General features: G+C 56.0%; 1 protein-coding gene across 1 annotated transcript; it reads right to left on the minus strand.

The window, feature by feature from the left end:
- Nucleotides 1–58: 58 nt before the first annotated feature.
- On the minus strand, nt 59–7,972 carry LOC146421817 (uncharacterized; the record flags this gene model as incomplete). The annotated part of the gene is made up of 8 exons (XM_085047035.1): nt 7,798–7,972; nt 7,603–7,648; nt 5,904–5,959; nt 4,999–5,049; nt 3,425–3,463; nt 2,150–2,185; nt 238–292; nt 59–192 (listed from the first exon to the last, which is right to left on the minus strand). Coding segments are annotated over exons 2-8 (388 nt in total), but the record flags the coding sequence as incomplete, so codon positions are not given.
- Between the last annotated feature and the right edge of the window lie 5,954 nt (nt 7,973–13,926).

The following is a 13,926-nucleotide window of genomic DNA, read 5'->3' on the forward strand; positions in this document are numbered from 1 at the left end:
CAAATCCCTCCCCAAATCCCCCCCAGGACCCTCAAACCCCCCCAGTCCCCTCACCCACCGCTGCCCCTCCAGCCGCGCTGGGCGCTCGCTGAGCTCTCGGGGCTCCAGCTCGAGTCACCCTGGGGGTCACCCTGAGCGTCACCCTGGGGGTCCCGAGGGTCACTCTGCGGGTCACTCTGGGGGTCCTGAGGGTCATCCTGAGGGTCCTGAAGTTCCTGAGGGTCATCCTGGGGGTCATCCTGAGGGTCCCGAGAGGCCAGCGGGGAGCCAGGCAGGGCCACTGACGTCACACCTGGGGGGACAGGAGGGTCCCGAGAGTCACCCTGAGGGTTCTTAGGGTCATCCTGGGGGTCTTGGGGGTCCTGGGGGTCCTTAGGGTCATCCTGAGAGTGACCCTGAGGGTCCTTAGGGTCACCCTGGGGGTCACCCTGGGCGTTTTGGGGGTCCTGAGTGTCACCCTGAGGGTCTTGGGGGTCCTGGGGGTCCTTAGGGTCACCCTGAGAGTGACCCCGAGGGTCCTGAGTGTCACTCTGGGGGTCTTCAGAGCCTTGGGGGTCCTTAGAGTCACCCTGAGTGTCACCCTGGGGGTCACCCTGGGGGTCCTGAGAGTCACCCTGAGGGTCCTTAGGGTCACCCTGGGGGTCTTGGGGGTCCTGGGGGTCCTTAGGGTCACCCTGAGAGTGACCCCGAGGGTCCTGAGTGTCACTCTGGGGGTCTTCAGAGCCTTGGGGGTCCTTAGAGTCACCCTGAGTGTCACCCTGGGGGTCACCCTGGGGGTCCTGAGAGTCACCCTGAGGGTCCTTAGGGTCACCCTGGGGGTCTTGGGGGTCCTGGGGGTCCTTAGGGTCACCCTGAGAGTGACCCCGAGGGTCCTGAGTGTCACTCTGGGGGTCCTGAGAGCCTTGGGGGTCCTTAGGGTCACCCTGGGGGTCACCCTGGGCGTTTTGGGGGTCCTGAGTGTCACCCTGAGGCTCTTAGGGGTCCTGCGGGTTCTTAGGGTCACCCTGAGAGTGACCCCGAGGGTCCTGAGTGTCACTCTGGGGGTCTTGAGAGCCTTGGGGGTCCTTAGAGTCACCCTGAGGGTCACCCTGGGGGTCACTCTGAGGGTCTTGGGGGTCCTGAGGGTCCTTAGAGTCACCCTGAGTGTCACCCTGGGGGTCACCCTCGGGTCACCCTGGGGGTCACTCTGAGGGTCTTGGGGGTCCTGAGGGTCCTTAGGGTCACCCTGAGGGTCACCCTGGGGGTCCTGAGGGTCACTCTTTTCACCCCATTTTGGGTTTTTCCCCCATTTTGGGGTTTTTTCCCCCATTTTTGGGTTTTCGCCCCATTTCTGTGTTTCTTTTCCCCTATTTTTGGGGTTCTTTTCCCCCATTTTTGGGGTTTTTCCCCTATTTTTGGGGTTTTTCCCCATTTTTGGGGTCTCTATCCCCATTTTTGGGGTCCCCGTGCCCATTTTTGGGGCAGTTTTCCCCATTTTTGGGATATTCCCCCATTTGGGGAGTTTTCTCCCCCCAATTTTGAGGTCCTTTTCCCCATTTTTGGAGCTTTTTTCCCCCATTTTTGGGATCCTTTCCCCCATTTTTGAATTTTTCCCCCCAATTTTGGGGTTTTTTTACCCCATTTTGGATTTTTTACCCCATTTTTGGGGCAGTTTTCCCCATTTTTGGGGTTTTCTCCCCATTTTTGGGTCCTTTTCCCCATTTTTGGGTTTTTTCCCCATTTCTGGATTCCTTTTCCCCCATTTTTTGGGGTTTTTTCCCCCATTTTTGGGGTTTTTGCCCCCAGGTTTGGGATCCTTTTCCCCATTTTTGGTTTTTTTCCCCTTTCTGGATTCCTTTTCCCCCATTTTGGGGGTTTTTCCCCCCAGTTTTGGGATCCTTTCCCCCATTTTTGGGACCCTTTTCCCCATTTTTGGAGTTCTTTTCCCCCTTATTTTAGTTTTTTCCCCCATTTTTGGGTTTTTTCCCCCATTTTTGGGTTCTTTTCCCCATTTTGGGTTTTTTCTCCCCATTTTTGGGTTTTTTCCCCATTTTTGGGTTTCTTTTCCCCCATTTTTTGGATTTTCTTGCCCCATTTTTGGGTTCTTTTCCCCATTTGGGGTTTTCTTACCCCAATTTTTGGGTTTTTTCCCCATTTTTGGGTTCCTTACCTTTTCCCAGGTGCTGCGCTGAGGTGCTCAGATCGCCTGGGGGGCAAAGGGGGTCAGAGGGTTTTGGGGTCACAGGGAGGTTTTGGGGATTTTTTGGGGTCCCAGGGGATTTTAGGATTTTTTGGGGGGGGGGCTTGTGGATTTTTGGGTTATTTTTGGGGTCCCAGACTTGGTTTTATGGGTTTTTTGGGGTTATTTTTGGGGTCCCAAGGTTCTTTTTTGAGATATTGGATTTTTTTTGGGGTTTGGGGAGTTATTTTTGGGATTCCAGGGGGAGGTTTTGAGGGTTTTTGGGGTTATTTTTGGGATCCCAGGGTTGTTTCTTGGGGTCCTGGTGTTATTTTTTGGGGGGATTTGGGGTTTTTTGGGGTTATTTTTGGGGTCCCAGGGGAGTTTTTGGGATCCCGGGGTTATTTTTTGGGGGATTTGGGGTTTTTTTGGATTATTTTTGAAGTCCCAGGAGGGATTTTGGTGGTTTTTGGGTTGTTTTTTGGGGTCCCTGTGAGGTTTTTGGGGTCCCGGGGTTGGTGTTGGGGATTATTTTTGGGATCCCAGAGTTGTTTTTTGGGGCTTTTGTGGGTTATTTTTGGGTTCCTGGTGAGGTTTTGGGGGATTTTGGGAGTTTTTTGGGGTTATTTTGGGAGTTTTTTGGGGTTATTTTTGGGGTCCAGGGTTGTTTTTTGGGGTTTTTTTGGGGTTTTGGGGTCATTTTGGGGGGTTTTGGGGTTATTTTTGAGGTCCCAGAGTGGTTTTTCTGGGTTTTGGGGGATTTTGGGATTATTTTTGGGGTCCCAGGGTTGTTTTTTGGGGGTTTTGGGCCATTTTTGGGGTCCCAGGGTTGGTTTTGAGGTCATTTTTGGGGTCCCAGGGTTATTTTGGGGGGCTTTAGGGTTGTTTTTGGGGCGATTGGGGTTTTTTTGGGGATTTTGGGGTTATTTTGGGGTCCCAGGGTTATTTTTGGGGGTTTTGGGGTCATTTTAGGGTCCCAGCGTTGGTTTTGGGGGATTTGGGAGTTTTGGGGGTTTTGGGTTATTTTGGGTCATTTTGGGGTCCCAGAGTTGTTTTTTGGGGGTTTTGGGGTTATTTTTGTGGTTATTTTGGGTTATTTTTGGGGTCCCAGGGTTATTTTTGGGGTGTTTTGGGGTTATTTTAGGGTTTTGGGGTTATTTTGGGATCCCAGGGTTGTTTTTTGGGGGTTTTTTGGTCATTTTTGGGTTATTTTGGGTTATTTTTGGGGTTATTTTGGGGTCTCCCCTCCCTCCCTGCCTCACTCACTCTCTCCCGAAGCTTCCAGCCTGGAAGGACCTGATGGCTCTGGGGGGACAGAGGCGACTTTGGCACCCCAAAAATGTCCCCAAAAATCACCCCAAAATCATCCCCAAATCACCCAAAATTTACCCCAAAAATCCCCCAAAAAATCCTCCAAAATCACCCCAAAATCCCCACAAAATCACCCCAAATCACAAAAAAATCATCCCAATAATCCCCCAAAAAATCATCCCAAAATCACCCCAAAATCCCCCTAATATCCTCTAAAAATCTGCCCAAAAATCCCAAAAAAATCTCCCAAAAATGACCCCAAAATCATCCCAAAAACACCCAAAAAATCATCCCAAAAATTGCTTCAAAAATCCCCAAAAAAATCCTCCAAAATCCCCCTAAAATCCCCACAAAATCAACAAAAAAATCAACCAAAATTAACCAAAAATACACCAAAATCACCCCAAAAATCACCCCAAAATGCCCCAAAAATTGCTCAAAAAATCCCCCCAAAACCCTCCAAAATCACCCTAAAATCCCCACAAAATCATCCCAAATCACAAAAAAATCATCCCAATAATCCCCCCAAAATCACCCCAAAATGCCCCAAAATCCCCCTATAGCCTCTAAAAATCTACCCCAAAATCCCCAAAAAATCCCCCAATAATTATCCCAAAATCACCCAAAATCAGCAAAAAAATCCCAATTCCTCAAAAAATTCCCTCAAAAATTCCCCAAAAAATTAAAAAAAATTCCTCAAAAATTCCCCAAAAAATTCCAACAAAAATCCCCCAAAAATCCCCAAAAATTCCCCAAAAAATCCTCCAAAAATTCCCAAAAAATCTCCAAAAATCCTCAAAAAATCCCCAAAAAATTCTCAAAAAATTCCCCAAAAATTCCCCAAAAATCCCCAAAAATTTGGGATTCCAAAGCCGACGGTTCAGTGGTGGAAAAACGGCGAAGTTGTGATTCCAAATGACTATTTCAGGATGGTGGTAATTAATTGGAAAATTTTAAATAAAATTCCTGAAAAATTCCCCAAAAAATCCCCCAAAAAATCCCCAAAAAATCCCCAAAAAATCCCCCAAAAATCCCCAAAAAATCCCCCAAAATCCTCTAAAAATCCTCAAAAATTACCCCAAAAAATCCCCCAAAAATCACCCGAAATCACCCCAAAATCCCCAAAATAATCCCCCAAAATCCTCTAAAAATCACTCCAAAATCCCCCAAAATCCTCCCGAAATCACCAAAAATTCCCAAAACCCTCCAATATGCCCCCAAAATCACCCAAAAATCCCCAAAAATCCCTCAAAATCCCCCCAAATCCCCCAAAAATCCCTCAAAATCACCCCAAAATCAACCAAAATTACCTAAAATACCCCAAATCCCCCAAAATAAAGAAAAATTCCCCCAAAAATCCTCCCAAACTCACCCCAAATCCCTCCAAAATCACTCCAAAAACACCCCAAAAATCCCCCAAAAAATTACCCCAAAAACCCCAAAAATCCCCCAAATCACCCCAAAGTCCCCAAAATCTCCCAAATTACCCCAAAATCGCCCAAAATGTCCCCAAATGTCCCCAATCCTACCCGGGCTTTGTCCCTCAGCCGACAGAGAGACATCCAGGGGGGCTGAGAGAGCTGTGGGGACAGCGAGGGGACACTGGGGACACTGGGGACATTGGGGGACATTGGGGGACATTTAGGGACACTGGGGATTTGGAGACATCGAGGTGATATTTGGGGACATTGGGGATGTTGGGGACATTTGGGGACATTGGGGATATTGGGGACATTGGGGACTTTGGGGTGACATTTGGGGACATTGGGGACATTTGGGGACATTGGGGACATTGGGGACATTGGGGACATTGGGGACACTGGGGATATTGGGATACTGAGAGCATTTGGGGACATTGGGGACAGTGAGGGGACACTGGGGTGACATCTGAGGACATTGGGGACATTGGGGGTATTGGGGACATTGCGGACATTGGGGGACATTGAGGTGACATTTGGGGACATTGGGGACATTGGAGACATTGGGGGTTTGGGGACATTGGGGACATTTGGGGACATTGGGGACATTGGGGACTTTGGGGTGACATTTGGGGACATTGGGGATATTGGAGATTTGGGGACTTTGAGGACATTGAGGATGTTGGGGACACTGGGGATTTGGGGACATTGGGATACTGAGAGCATTTGGGGACATTGGGGACAGTGAGGGGACATTGGGGATATAGGGGATCTTGGGGACATTTGGGGACATTGGGGACATTTGGGGATATTGGGGACATTGAGGGTATTGGGGGCATTTTGTGACACTGGGGTGACATTGGAGTGGCACTAGGGTGACATTAGGGACATTGGGTGCATTGGGAACATTGGGGATATTGGGGACATTGCGGACATTGGAGACATTGGGGGTGACACTGGGGTGACATTTGGGGACACCGAGGTGACACAGGTGTCCCCAGCCCCTCCCCGCTCACCTTTGGCACTCGCGGTGACCAAGAGCAGCAAGGTGACAACAGGGACAGCCGAGAGCCTGAGGGGACAGCGGGGTGGGGACGTTGTCACCCCAGATGGGGACATTGGCACCCCAGATGGGGACATTGGCACCCCAAATGGGGACATCATTGTCACCCCAGATGGGGACATTGGCACCCCAAATGGGGACATTGGCACCCCAAATGGGGACATTGGCACCCCAAATGGGGACATCATTGTCACCCCAGATGGGGACATTGTCACCCCAAATGGGGACAGCTGCGACATCGAATGGGACCCCAAACGGGACCCCAAATGGGGGATTGTCACCTTTCTGGGACCCCAAAGGGGACATTGTCACCCCAAGGCGGCCATTGTCACCTGGCGGTCCCCAAACCCCTCCCGGGACCCCAAAGTGCTGCTGCCGAGGTCACTGAGAGCTCCTGCGACATTGAGAGCCACTGTCCCCTCTGTCCCCTCTGTCCCCTGTGTCCCCTCCATCCCCGCTGTCCCCGCTGTCCCCGTGTCCCACTCGTGTCCCGGGGGTTCCCTTCGTCCCCTCTGTCCCCTCTGTCCCTAGGGTCCCTATTGTCCCCACTGTCCCCTCTCGATTCCCGCTGTCCCAGTGTCCCCAGTACCCCGGGAGTTCCCTCTGTCTCTGTGTCCCCACTGTCCCCACTGTCCCCACTGTCCCTTCTATTCCCCCTGTCCCCACTGTCCCTCTGTCCCTCTGTCCCTCTCACCCCCGTGACTCTCCTATGGCCACTCGGTTCCGGCGCTGCCGGGTTGGGGGTCGCCACTGTCCCCCCTGTCCCCATGTCCCCCCTGTCCCCATGTCCCCTCTGTCCCCGTGTCCCTTCTGTCCCTTCTATTCCCCCTGTCCCTCTGTCTCCGGTGCCTCGGGGGTCCCCTCTGTCGCCTCTGTCCCTCTGTCCCCTCTCACCGGCGGCACTCGTCCATGGCTGCCCGGGGCCGGGATCCCCTCTGTCCTTCTGTCCCCCCTGTCCCCTGTCCTGGGGGTCCCCTCTGTCCCCTCCGTCCCTCTCTCCCCGTGTCCCCAGTGTCCCCACTGTCCCCAGTGTCCCCAGTGCCTCCGCTGTCCCCGTTATCTTGGGGGTCCCCACTGTCCCCCCTCTATTCCTGCTGTCCCCGTGTCCCCTCCTGTCTCCGCTGTCCCCCTTTCCCAGGGGTCCCCTCTGCCTCCGTGTCCCGGTGATCCCCGCTGTCCCTCTGTCCCCTCACTGCCCCTGTCCCCCCGTCCTCCCTGTCTCTCTGTCCCCCTGTCCCTCTGTCCCTCTGTCCCCCTGTCCCCTGTCCCTTCACCGGCGGGTCTCGCCCCTCGCTGCCCGGGGCCGGAATCCTCCCTGTCCCCACTGTCCCCTCTGTCCCCTCTGTCCTCCCTGTCCCTCTGTCCCCTCTGTCTCCGGTGCCTCGGGGGTCCTCCCTGTCCGCTCTGTCCCCTCTGTCCCTCTGTCCCTCTGTGCCTCCTGTCCCCTCTCACCTCCAGCACTCGCCCATGGCGACTCGGTGCCAGAACCCGCTCTGTCCCCCTTGTCACCTCTGTCCCTCTGTCCCTCTGTCCCTCTGTCCCTCTGTCCGTCTCACCGGCGGGACTCGCCCATGGCTACTCGGGGCCAGGGTCCCCTCTGTCCCCTCTGTCCCCTCTGTCCCTCTGTCCCTCTGTCCCTCTGTCCCTCTCACCCCCGTGACTCTCCCATGGCTGCTCGGTTCGGCTCTCGGTGTCACTCGGTGCCACTCGTGTCGCTTGGTTCCGCTCGGTTCCGCTCGGTTCCGCTCGGTTCCGCTCGGTGCTATCCGGTGCCGCTCGGTTCCGCTCGGGTCTGTCCGGTGCTGTCCGAAGCTGTCCGAAGCTGTCCGGTGCCACTCGGTGCTGTCCGGTGCCGCTCGGTGCCACTCGGTGCCGTCCGAAGCTGTCCGGCGCTGTCCGGTGCCTGCCGGGCTGTCCGGTGCCGTTATAGCGGCTCGGGCCGGGGAGGGGCAGTGGCGCTCGGCCAGCCAATCCCGGCCGGTGCCGCTCGGTCCCGGGACTGCCCGGGACAATGCCGGACAACACCGGACACCGGGACCGGAACCGGAACCGAACCGGGACCGCATCGGTATTGAACCGCCACCGAACCGGGACCGCGTCGGTATCGAACCGGGACTGCTGGGGCCCAGCCTGCCGCCGCTCTGGCCCCATCCCGGACAATGCCGGACAATACCGGACACCGGAACGGCATCGGCCCCGCAGCGGGACTGCACCGGGACGGCACAGGTATTGAACCGGGACTGCACCGGGACCGCGCTAAAACCGGGACTGCACGGGAACCGCGCTAAAACCGCACCGGGACGGCACCGGTACTGCACTGAAACCGCACCGGGACTGCACCGGGACCGCGCTAAAACCGGGACTGCACCGGGACCGCGCTAAAGCCGCACCGGGACCGCATCGAGATCTCCTGAGTCACCGGGGCTGCACCGGGACCGCACAGGCATTGAACCGGGACCGCACCGGGGCTGCACCGGGACCGCACAGGCATTGAACCGGGACCGCACCGGGGCTGCACCGGCACTGCGGGCAGCGACACCGCACCGGGACCGCACCGGTATTGAACCGGGACAGCCCTGAAACCGCACCGGGCTGCATTGGCGTTGAACCGGCACTGCACCGGGGCTGCACTGGCACTGCGGGCAGCGACACCGCACCGGGACCGCATCGAGATCTCCTGAGTCACCGGGACTGCATCGGCATTGAACCGGGACCGCACCGGGACCGCAATGACACCGCACCGGGAATGTGGCATCGCGCCGGGACTGCGGGCAGCGACACCGCACCGGGGTGGCCTGAGGCTCCGGGAACTGACCCGACACTGCGGGCAGCGACACCGCACCGGGACCGCACCGGCAGCGCAACGAAAGCGCACCGGGAATGTGGGCAGCGCGCCGGGACTGCACCGGCACTGCACCGGACCGCACCGGGCACTGCAACGGACCGCACTAAAACCGCGCCGGGACTGCATTGGCATTGAACCGGGACCGCACCGGGGCTGCGGGCAGCGACACTGCGGGCAGCGACACCGCACTGAAGCCGCACCGGGAATGCACCGGGACTGCGGGCACCGCACCGGCAATGCACCGGCAATGCACCGGCAATGCACCGGGACTGCACCGGCAATGCACCGGCAATGCACCGGCAATGCGGGCACCGCACCGGAACGGCATTGGGACCTCACCGGGACCGCACCGGGACCGCACCGGGACCGCACCGGGACCGCACCGGCACTGCGGGCACCGTGCTGAGGCCGCACCGGCCCGCAGTGACCCCGCAGCGCCCCGGGACTGCAGCAAGAACCGGCCCGGGTCACCCTGCGGCACCGGAACCGGGAACCGACTGGGAACCGACTGGGAACGGACTGGGGATGGGGAAGGGAAGCTGGGAACGGCACTACGGCACCGGAACCGGGAACCGACTGGGAACGGACTGGGGATGGGGAAGGGAAACTGGGAACGGACTGGGAACAAGGAACGGAAACTGGCACCGGCACCGGGCACCGAGCGGGCACTGCGGCACTGCGGCACCGGGAACCGGGAACCCAAACCGGGACCCCAACAGGGAACAGGAACCCAAACCGGAGCCCCAAACCGAGATCCCAAACTGAGACCCCAAAAAGGGACACCAAACCGGGACCCCCCAAGTGCTGCGGGGACCCCAAAGGGACAATGGGGAGCTCGGAATGGCTTTGGGGACCCCAAAGTGACTATAGGGACCCCAAAGTGACCGCGGGGACCCCAAAGTGACAATAGAGACCCCAAAGTGACAATAGGGACTCCAAAGTGACCATGGAGACCCCAAAGTGACAATAGGGACTCCAAAGGGACAATAGGGACCCCGGAATGGCTCTGGGGACTCCAAAGTGACAATGGAGACCCCAAAGGGACCATGGAGACCCCAAAGTCAGAGACACAAGAGGGACCCCCCAAACCCCACTGTGGGGAACCCCAAACCTGCAAATTGGGATTTTTCCTCACCTCCGGGTGTGAATTTGGGGTCTGGGGTGCGGATTTTGGGGGTTTGGGGTGTGAATTTGGGGTTTTAGGGTGTGAATTTGGGGTTTTGGGTGTGAATTTGGGGTCTCAGGTACAGATTTGGGGATTCCAGGTGCAGATTTGGGGGTTTTAGGTGTAAATTGGGGGGGGGGTTGGGTGCAAATTTGGGTTTTTGGGTGCAGATTTGGGGTTTCAGTTTGAATTTAGGGTTTCAGTTTGAGGTTGGGGTTTCCGGGTGCAGATTTGGGGTTTCAGTTTGAATTTGTCTCTCCAGCTATGGATTTGGGGTTTTCCATGATCTCCCCTCCCCCTCCCGCCCCTCCCCCCCGGGGGTCCTGGGGACACAAATGTCCCTTTGATGCCATCAAAGCCCCTTTGTGCCACCGGCGGCTCAGGTGGCACCGGGGGGAGGGGCGGGGAGAGGGAAATCCCAAATACCAGTCTGGGGTCATTGTCCCCAAATACCAGTCTGGGGACACTGGAGACCCCAAATCCCAAACTGTGGTCACTGGAAACCCCAAATCCCAAACTGGAAACCCCAAATCCCAAACTGGGGACACTGGAAACCCCAAATCCCCAACTAGAAACCCCAAATCCCAGTCTGGAGTTACTGGAAACCCCAAATCCCCAACTGGAAACCCCAAAATCCAAACTGGAAACCCTAAATCCCAAACTGGAAACCCCAAATCCCAAACTGGGGACACTGGAAACCCCAAATCCCAAACTGATGTCATTGTCCCCCCAAATCCCAAACTGGGGACACTGGAGACCCCAAATCCCAAACTGCAAACCCCAAATCCCAAACTGGTGTCATTGTCCCCCCAAATCCCACACTGGGGACACTGGAAATCCCAAATCCCCAACTGGAAACTCCAAATCCCAAACTGGGGACACTGGAAACCCCAAATCCCAGTTGGGGTGTCACTGTCCCCCAAATCCCAATGTCACATATCCCAGTCTGTCCCTGTTGTGGTGTCACTGTTGCCCACACATCCCAGTTGGGGTGTCACTGTCCCCCCAGTCCCAGTGTCACATATCCCAGTTTAAGTGTCCCTTGTCCCCCCAAATCCCAGTTTGGGTGTCACTGTCTCCCCAAATCCCAGTCTGACTGTCATTGTTCCTCCCAGTCCCAGTATCACATGTCCCCCAGTCCCCCTAATCCCAGTTTGGGTGTCATTGTCACCCCAAATCCCAGTGTCATATCCCAGTCCCAGTCCGTCCCAGTCCCAGTGTCACATATCCCAGTACGACATGTCCCCCCAGTCCCCCCAGATCCCAGTTTGGGTGTCACTGCCACCCCCAAATCCCAGTATCAAATCCCAGTCCCAGTCCGTCCCAGTCCCAGTGTCACAAGTCCCAGTATCACGTCACCCCCAAATCCCAGTTTGGGTGTCCCCCAGCCCCCCCAGTGCCAGTCTCTCCCAGTTCGGGTGTCACACGTCCCCCCAGTCCCTCCCAGTCACCCCAGTCCCCCAGTGCCGGTGTCACATATCCCAGTCTGACTGTCACATGTCCCCCCAGTCCCCCCAAATCCCAGTTTAGGTGTCACATGTCCCCAGTCCCAGTCTGTCATTGTCCCCCCAGTGCCCCCAGTCCCTCCCAGTCCCAGTATCACATGTCCCCAGTCCCAGTTTAGGTGTCCCTTGTCCCCTCAAATCCCAGTTTGGGTGTCACTGCCGCCCCCAAATCCCAGTATCACATGTCCCCAATCCCAGTCCCTCCCAGTATCACACATCCCAGTCTGACTGTCATTGTCCCTCCCAGTCCCAGTGCCACGTGTCCCCCCAGTCCCCCCAGTCCCAGTCTCTCCCAGTTCAGATTTCATTGTCCCCCCAGTGCCCCCAGTCTCTCCCAGTCCCAACGTCACATATCCCAGTTTAGGTGTCACATGTCTCCAGTCCCAGTCTGTCATTGTCCCTCCAGTCCCCCCAGTCCCAGTATCACATGTCCCCAGTTCCAGTCTGTCATTGTCCCCCCAGTCCCCCCAGTCCCCCCAGTCCCCCCAGTCCCCCCAGTCCCAGTATCACATGTCCCCAGTCCCCCCCAGTGCCCCCAGTGCCCCCAGTGCCGGTGTCACATATCCCAGTCTGACTGTCACATGTCCCCCAGTCCCCCCCAGTCCCTCCCAGTACAAAGAGCTCTTTGTTGGAGGAACCGGAATGTTCCGGACTGGGGAGACTGGTACGGAACTGGGAGGGACTGGGATGGGGACTGTGGGGACTGGGGGGGACTGGGATAAACTGGGGAGACTGGTACGGAACTGGGAGGGACTGGGGGGACTGGGAGGGACTGGGAACGGGGACTGGTACGGAACTGGGAGGGACTGGGATGGGGACTGGGATGGGGGAGTGGGAGGGAGTGGGGGGAGACTGGGGGGACTGGGAACAGGGACTGGGGGGACTGGTACGGAACTGGGATGGACTGGGGGGACTGGGAACAGGGACTGGGGGGGACTGGGATAAACTGGGGGGACTGGGATAAACTGGGGGGACTGGGAACAGGGACTGGGAGGGACTGGGGGGACTGGGAGGGACTGGGAACGGGGACTGGTATGGAACTGGGAGGGACTGGGGATACTGGGAGCACTGGGAGATCTGGGGGAACTGGGGGAACTAGGGACACTGGGGATACTGGGAGCACTGGGGACACTAGGGACACTGGGGATACTGGGAGCACTGGGAGCACTGGGGACACTGGGGATACTGGGGTCACTGGTGTCACTGGTTCTTCTCACTGGAGTCACTGGTGTCCATCACCAGTGTCACTGCTCTCTCGCTGGTGTCACTGGTGTCCCTCACTGGTGTCCATCACTGGTGTCACTGATCTCTCACTGGAGTCACTGGTGTCTCTTACTGGTGTCTCTTGCTGGTGTCTCACTGGTGTCCATCACTGGTCCTTACTGGTGTCACTGGTGTCACTGACATCACTTACTGGTGTCCCTCACTGGTGTTACTGGTCTCACTGGTGTCCAGCACTATCTCTCAATGGTGACATTGGTGTCCCTTACTGGTGTCACTGGTGTCACTGGTCCCTCACTGGCGTCTGTCACTGGTATTACTGGTTCCACTGGTGTCACTGGTGTCTCACTGGTGTCACCGGTGCCCCTTACTGGTTCCACTGGGTGTCACTGGTGTCCCTTACTGGTTTCTCACTGGTGTCTCTTACTGGTCTCATTGATCCCTCACTGGTGTCACTGGTGTCACACTGGTGTCACTGGTGTCTCTTACTGGTTCCACTAGTTGCCACTGGTATCACTTACTGGTATCACTTACTGGTGTCACTTACTGGTGTCACTGGTGTCACTGGTGTCACTTACTGGTGTCCCTCACTGGTGTTACTGGTCTCACTGGTATCACTTACTGGTGTCTCTTACTGGTGTCACTGGTGTTTCTCCCAGTCGCCCCAGTCCCTCCCAGTCCCAGTCGGATACTGGGGACACTGGGACACTGGGATTCTCTAAGGATTCTCTATGGGATTCCAAAAGTCCCAAAAATCCCAAAAATCCATCTTTTCCCAGCCCTGTTCTGGGAATTGCAGCTTCTCCTGATCTCTCCAATCCTGAAAATCCCCAAAATCCCAAAATCCCAAAAATCCCAAAATCCCAAAAATCCCCAAAAATCTCAAAAAATCCCTAAAATCCCAAAAAATCCCAAAATCAACCCAAAATCCCCAAAATCCCAAAAATCCCCCCAAATCCCCCAAAATCCCAAAAATCCCTCAAAATCCCCCAAAATCCCAAAAAACCCCCATAACCCCCAAAATCCCCAAAAATCCCGAAATTCCATCTTTTCCCAGCCCTTCTCCCGTTCTTCTCCCATCCCGAAAATCCTCAAATCCCCCAAATCCTGAAAAACCCAAGCCCACGAAAATCCTGAAAAATCCCCAAAATCCCCAAAATCCCCAGAATCCAAAAACCTCAAATCCATCTTTTCCCAGCCTTTCTCCCATTCCATTCCAATCGTGAAATCCCAAAATCCC

This window comes from Lichenostomus cassidix, unplaced genomic scaffold (assembly GCF_008360975.1).
Source record: "Lichenostomus cassidix isolate B80296 unplaced genomic scaffold, HeHo_3.0 HiC_scaffold_770, whole genome shotgun sequence".
NCBI classification, from domain to species: Eukaryota; Metazoa; Chordata; class Aves; order Passeriformes; family Meliphagidae; genus Lichenostomus; species Lichenostomus cassidix.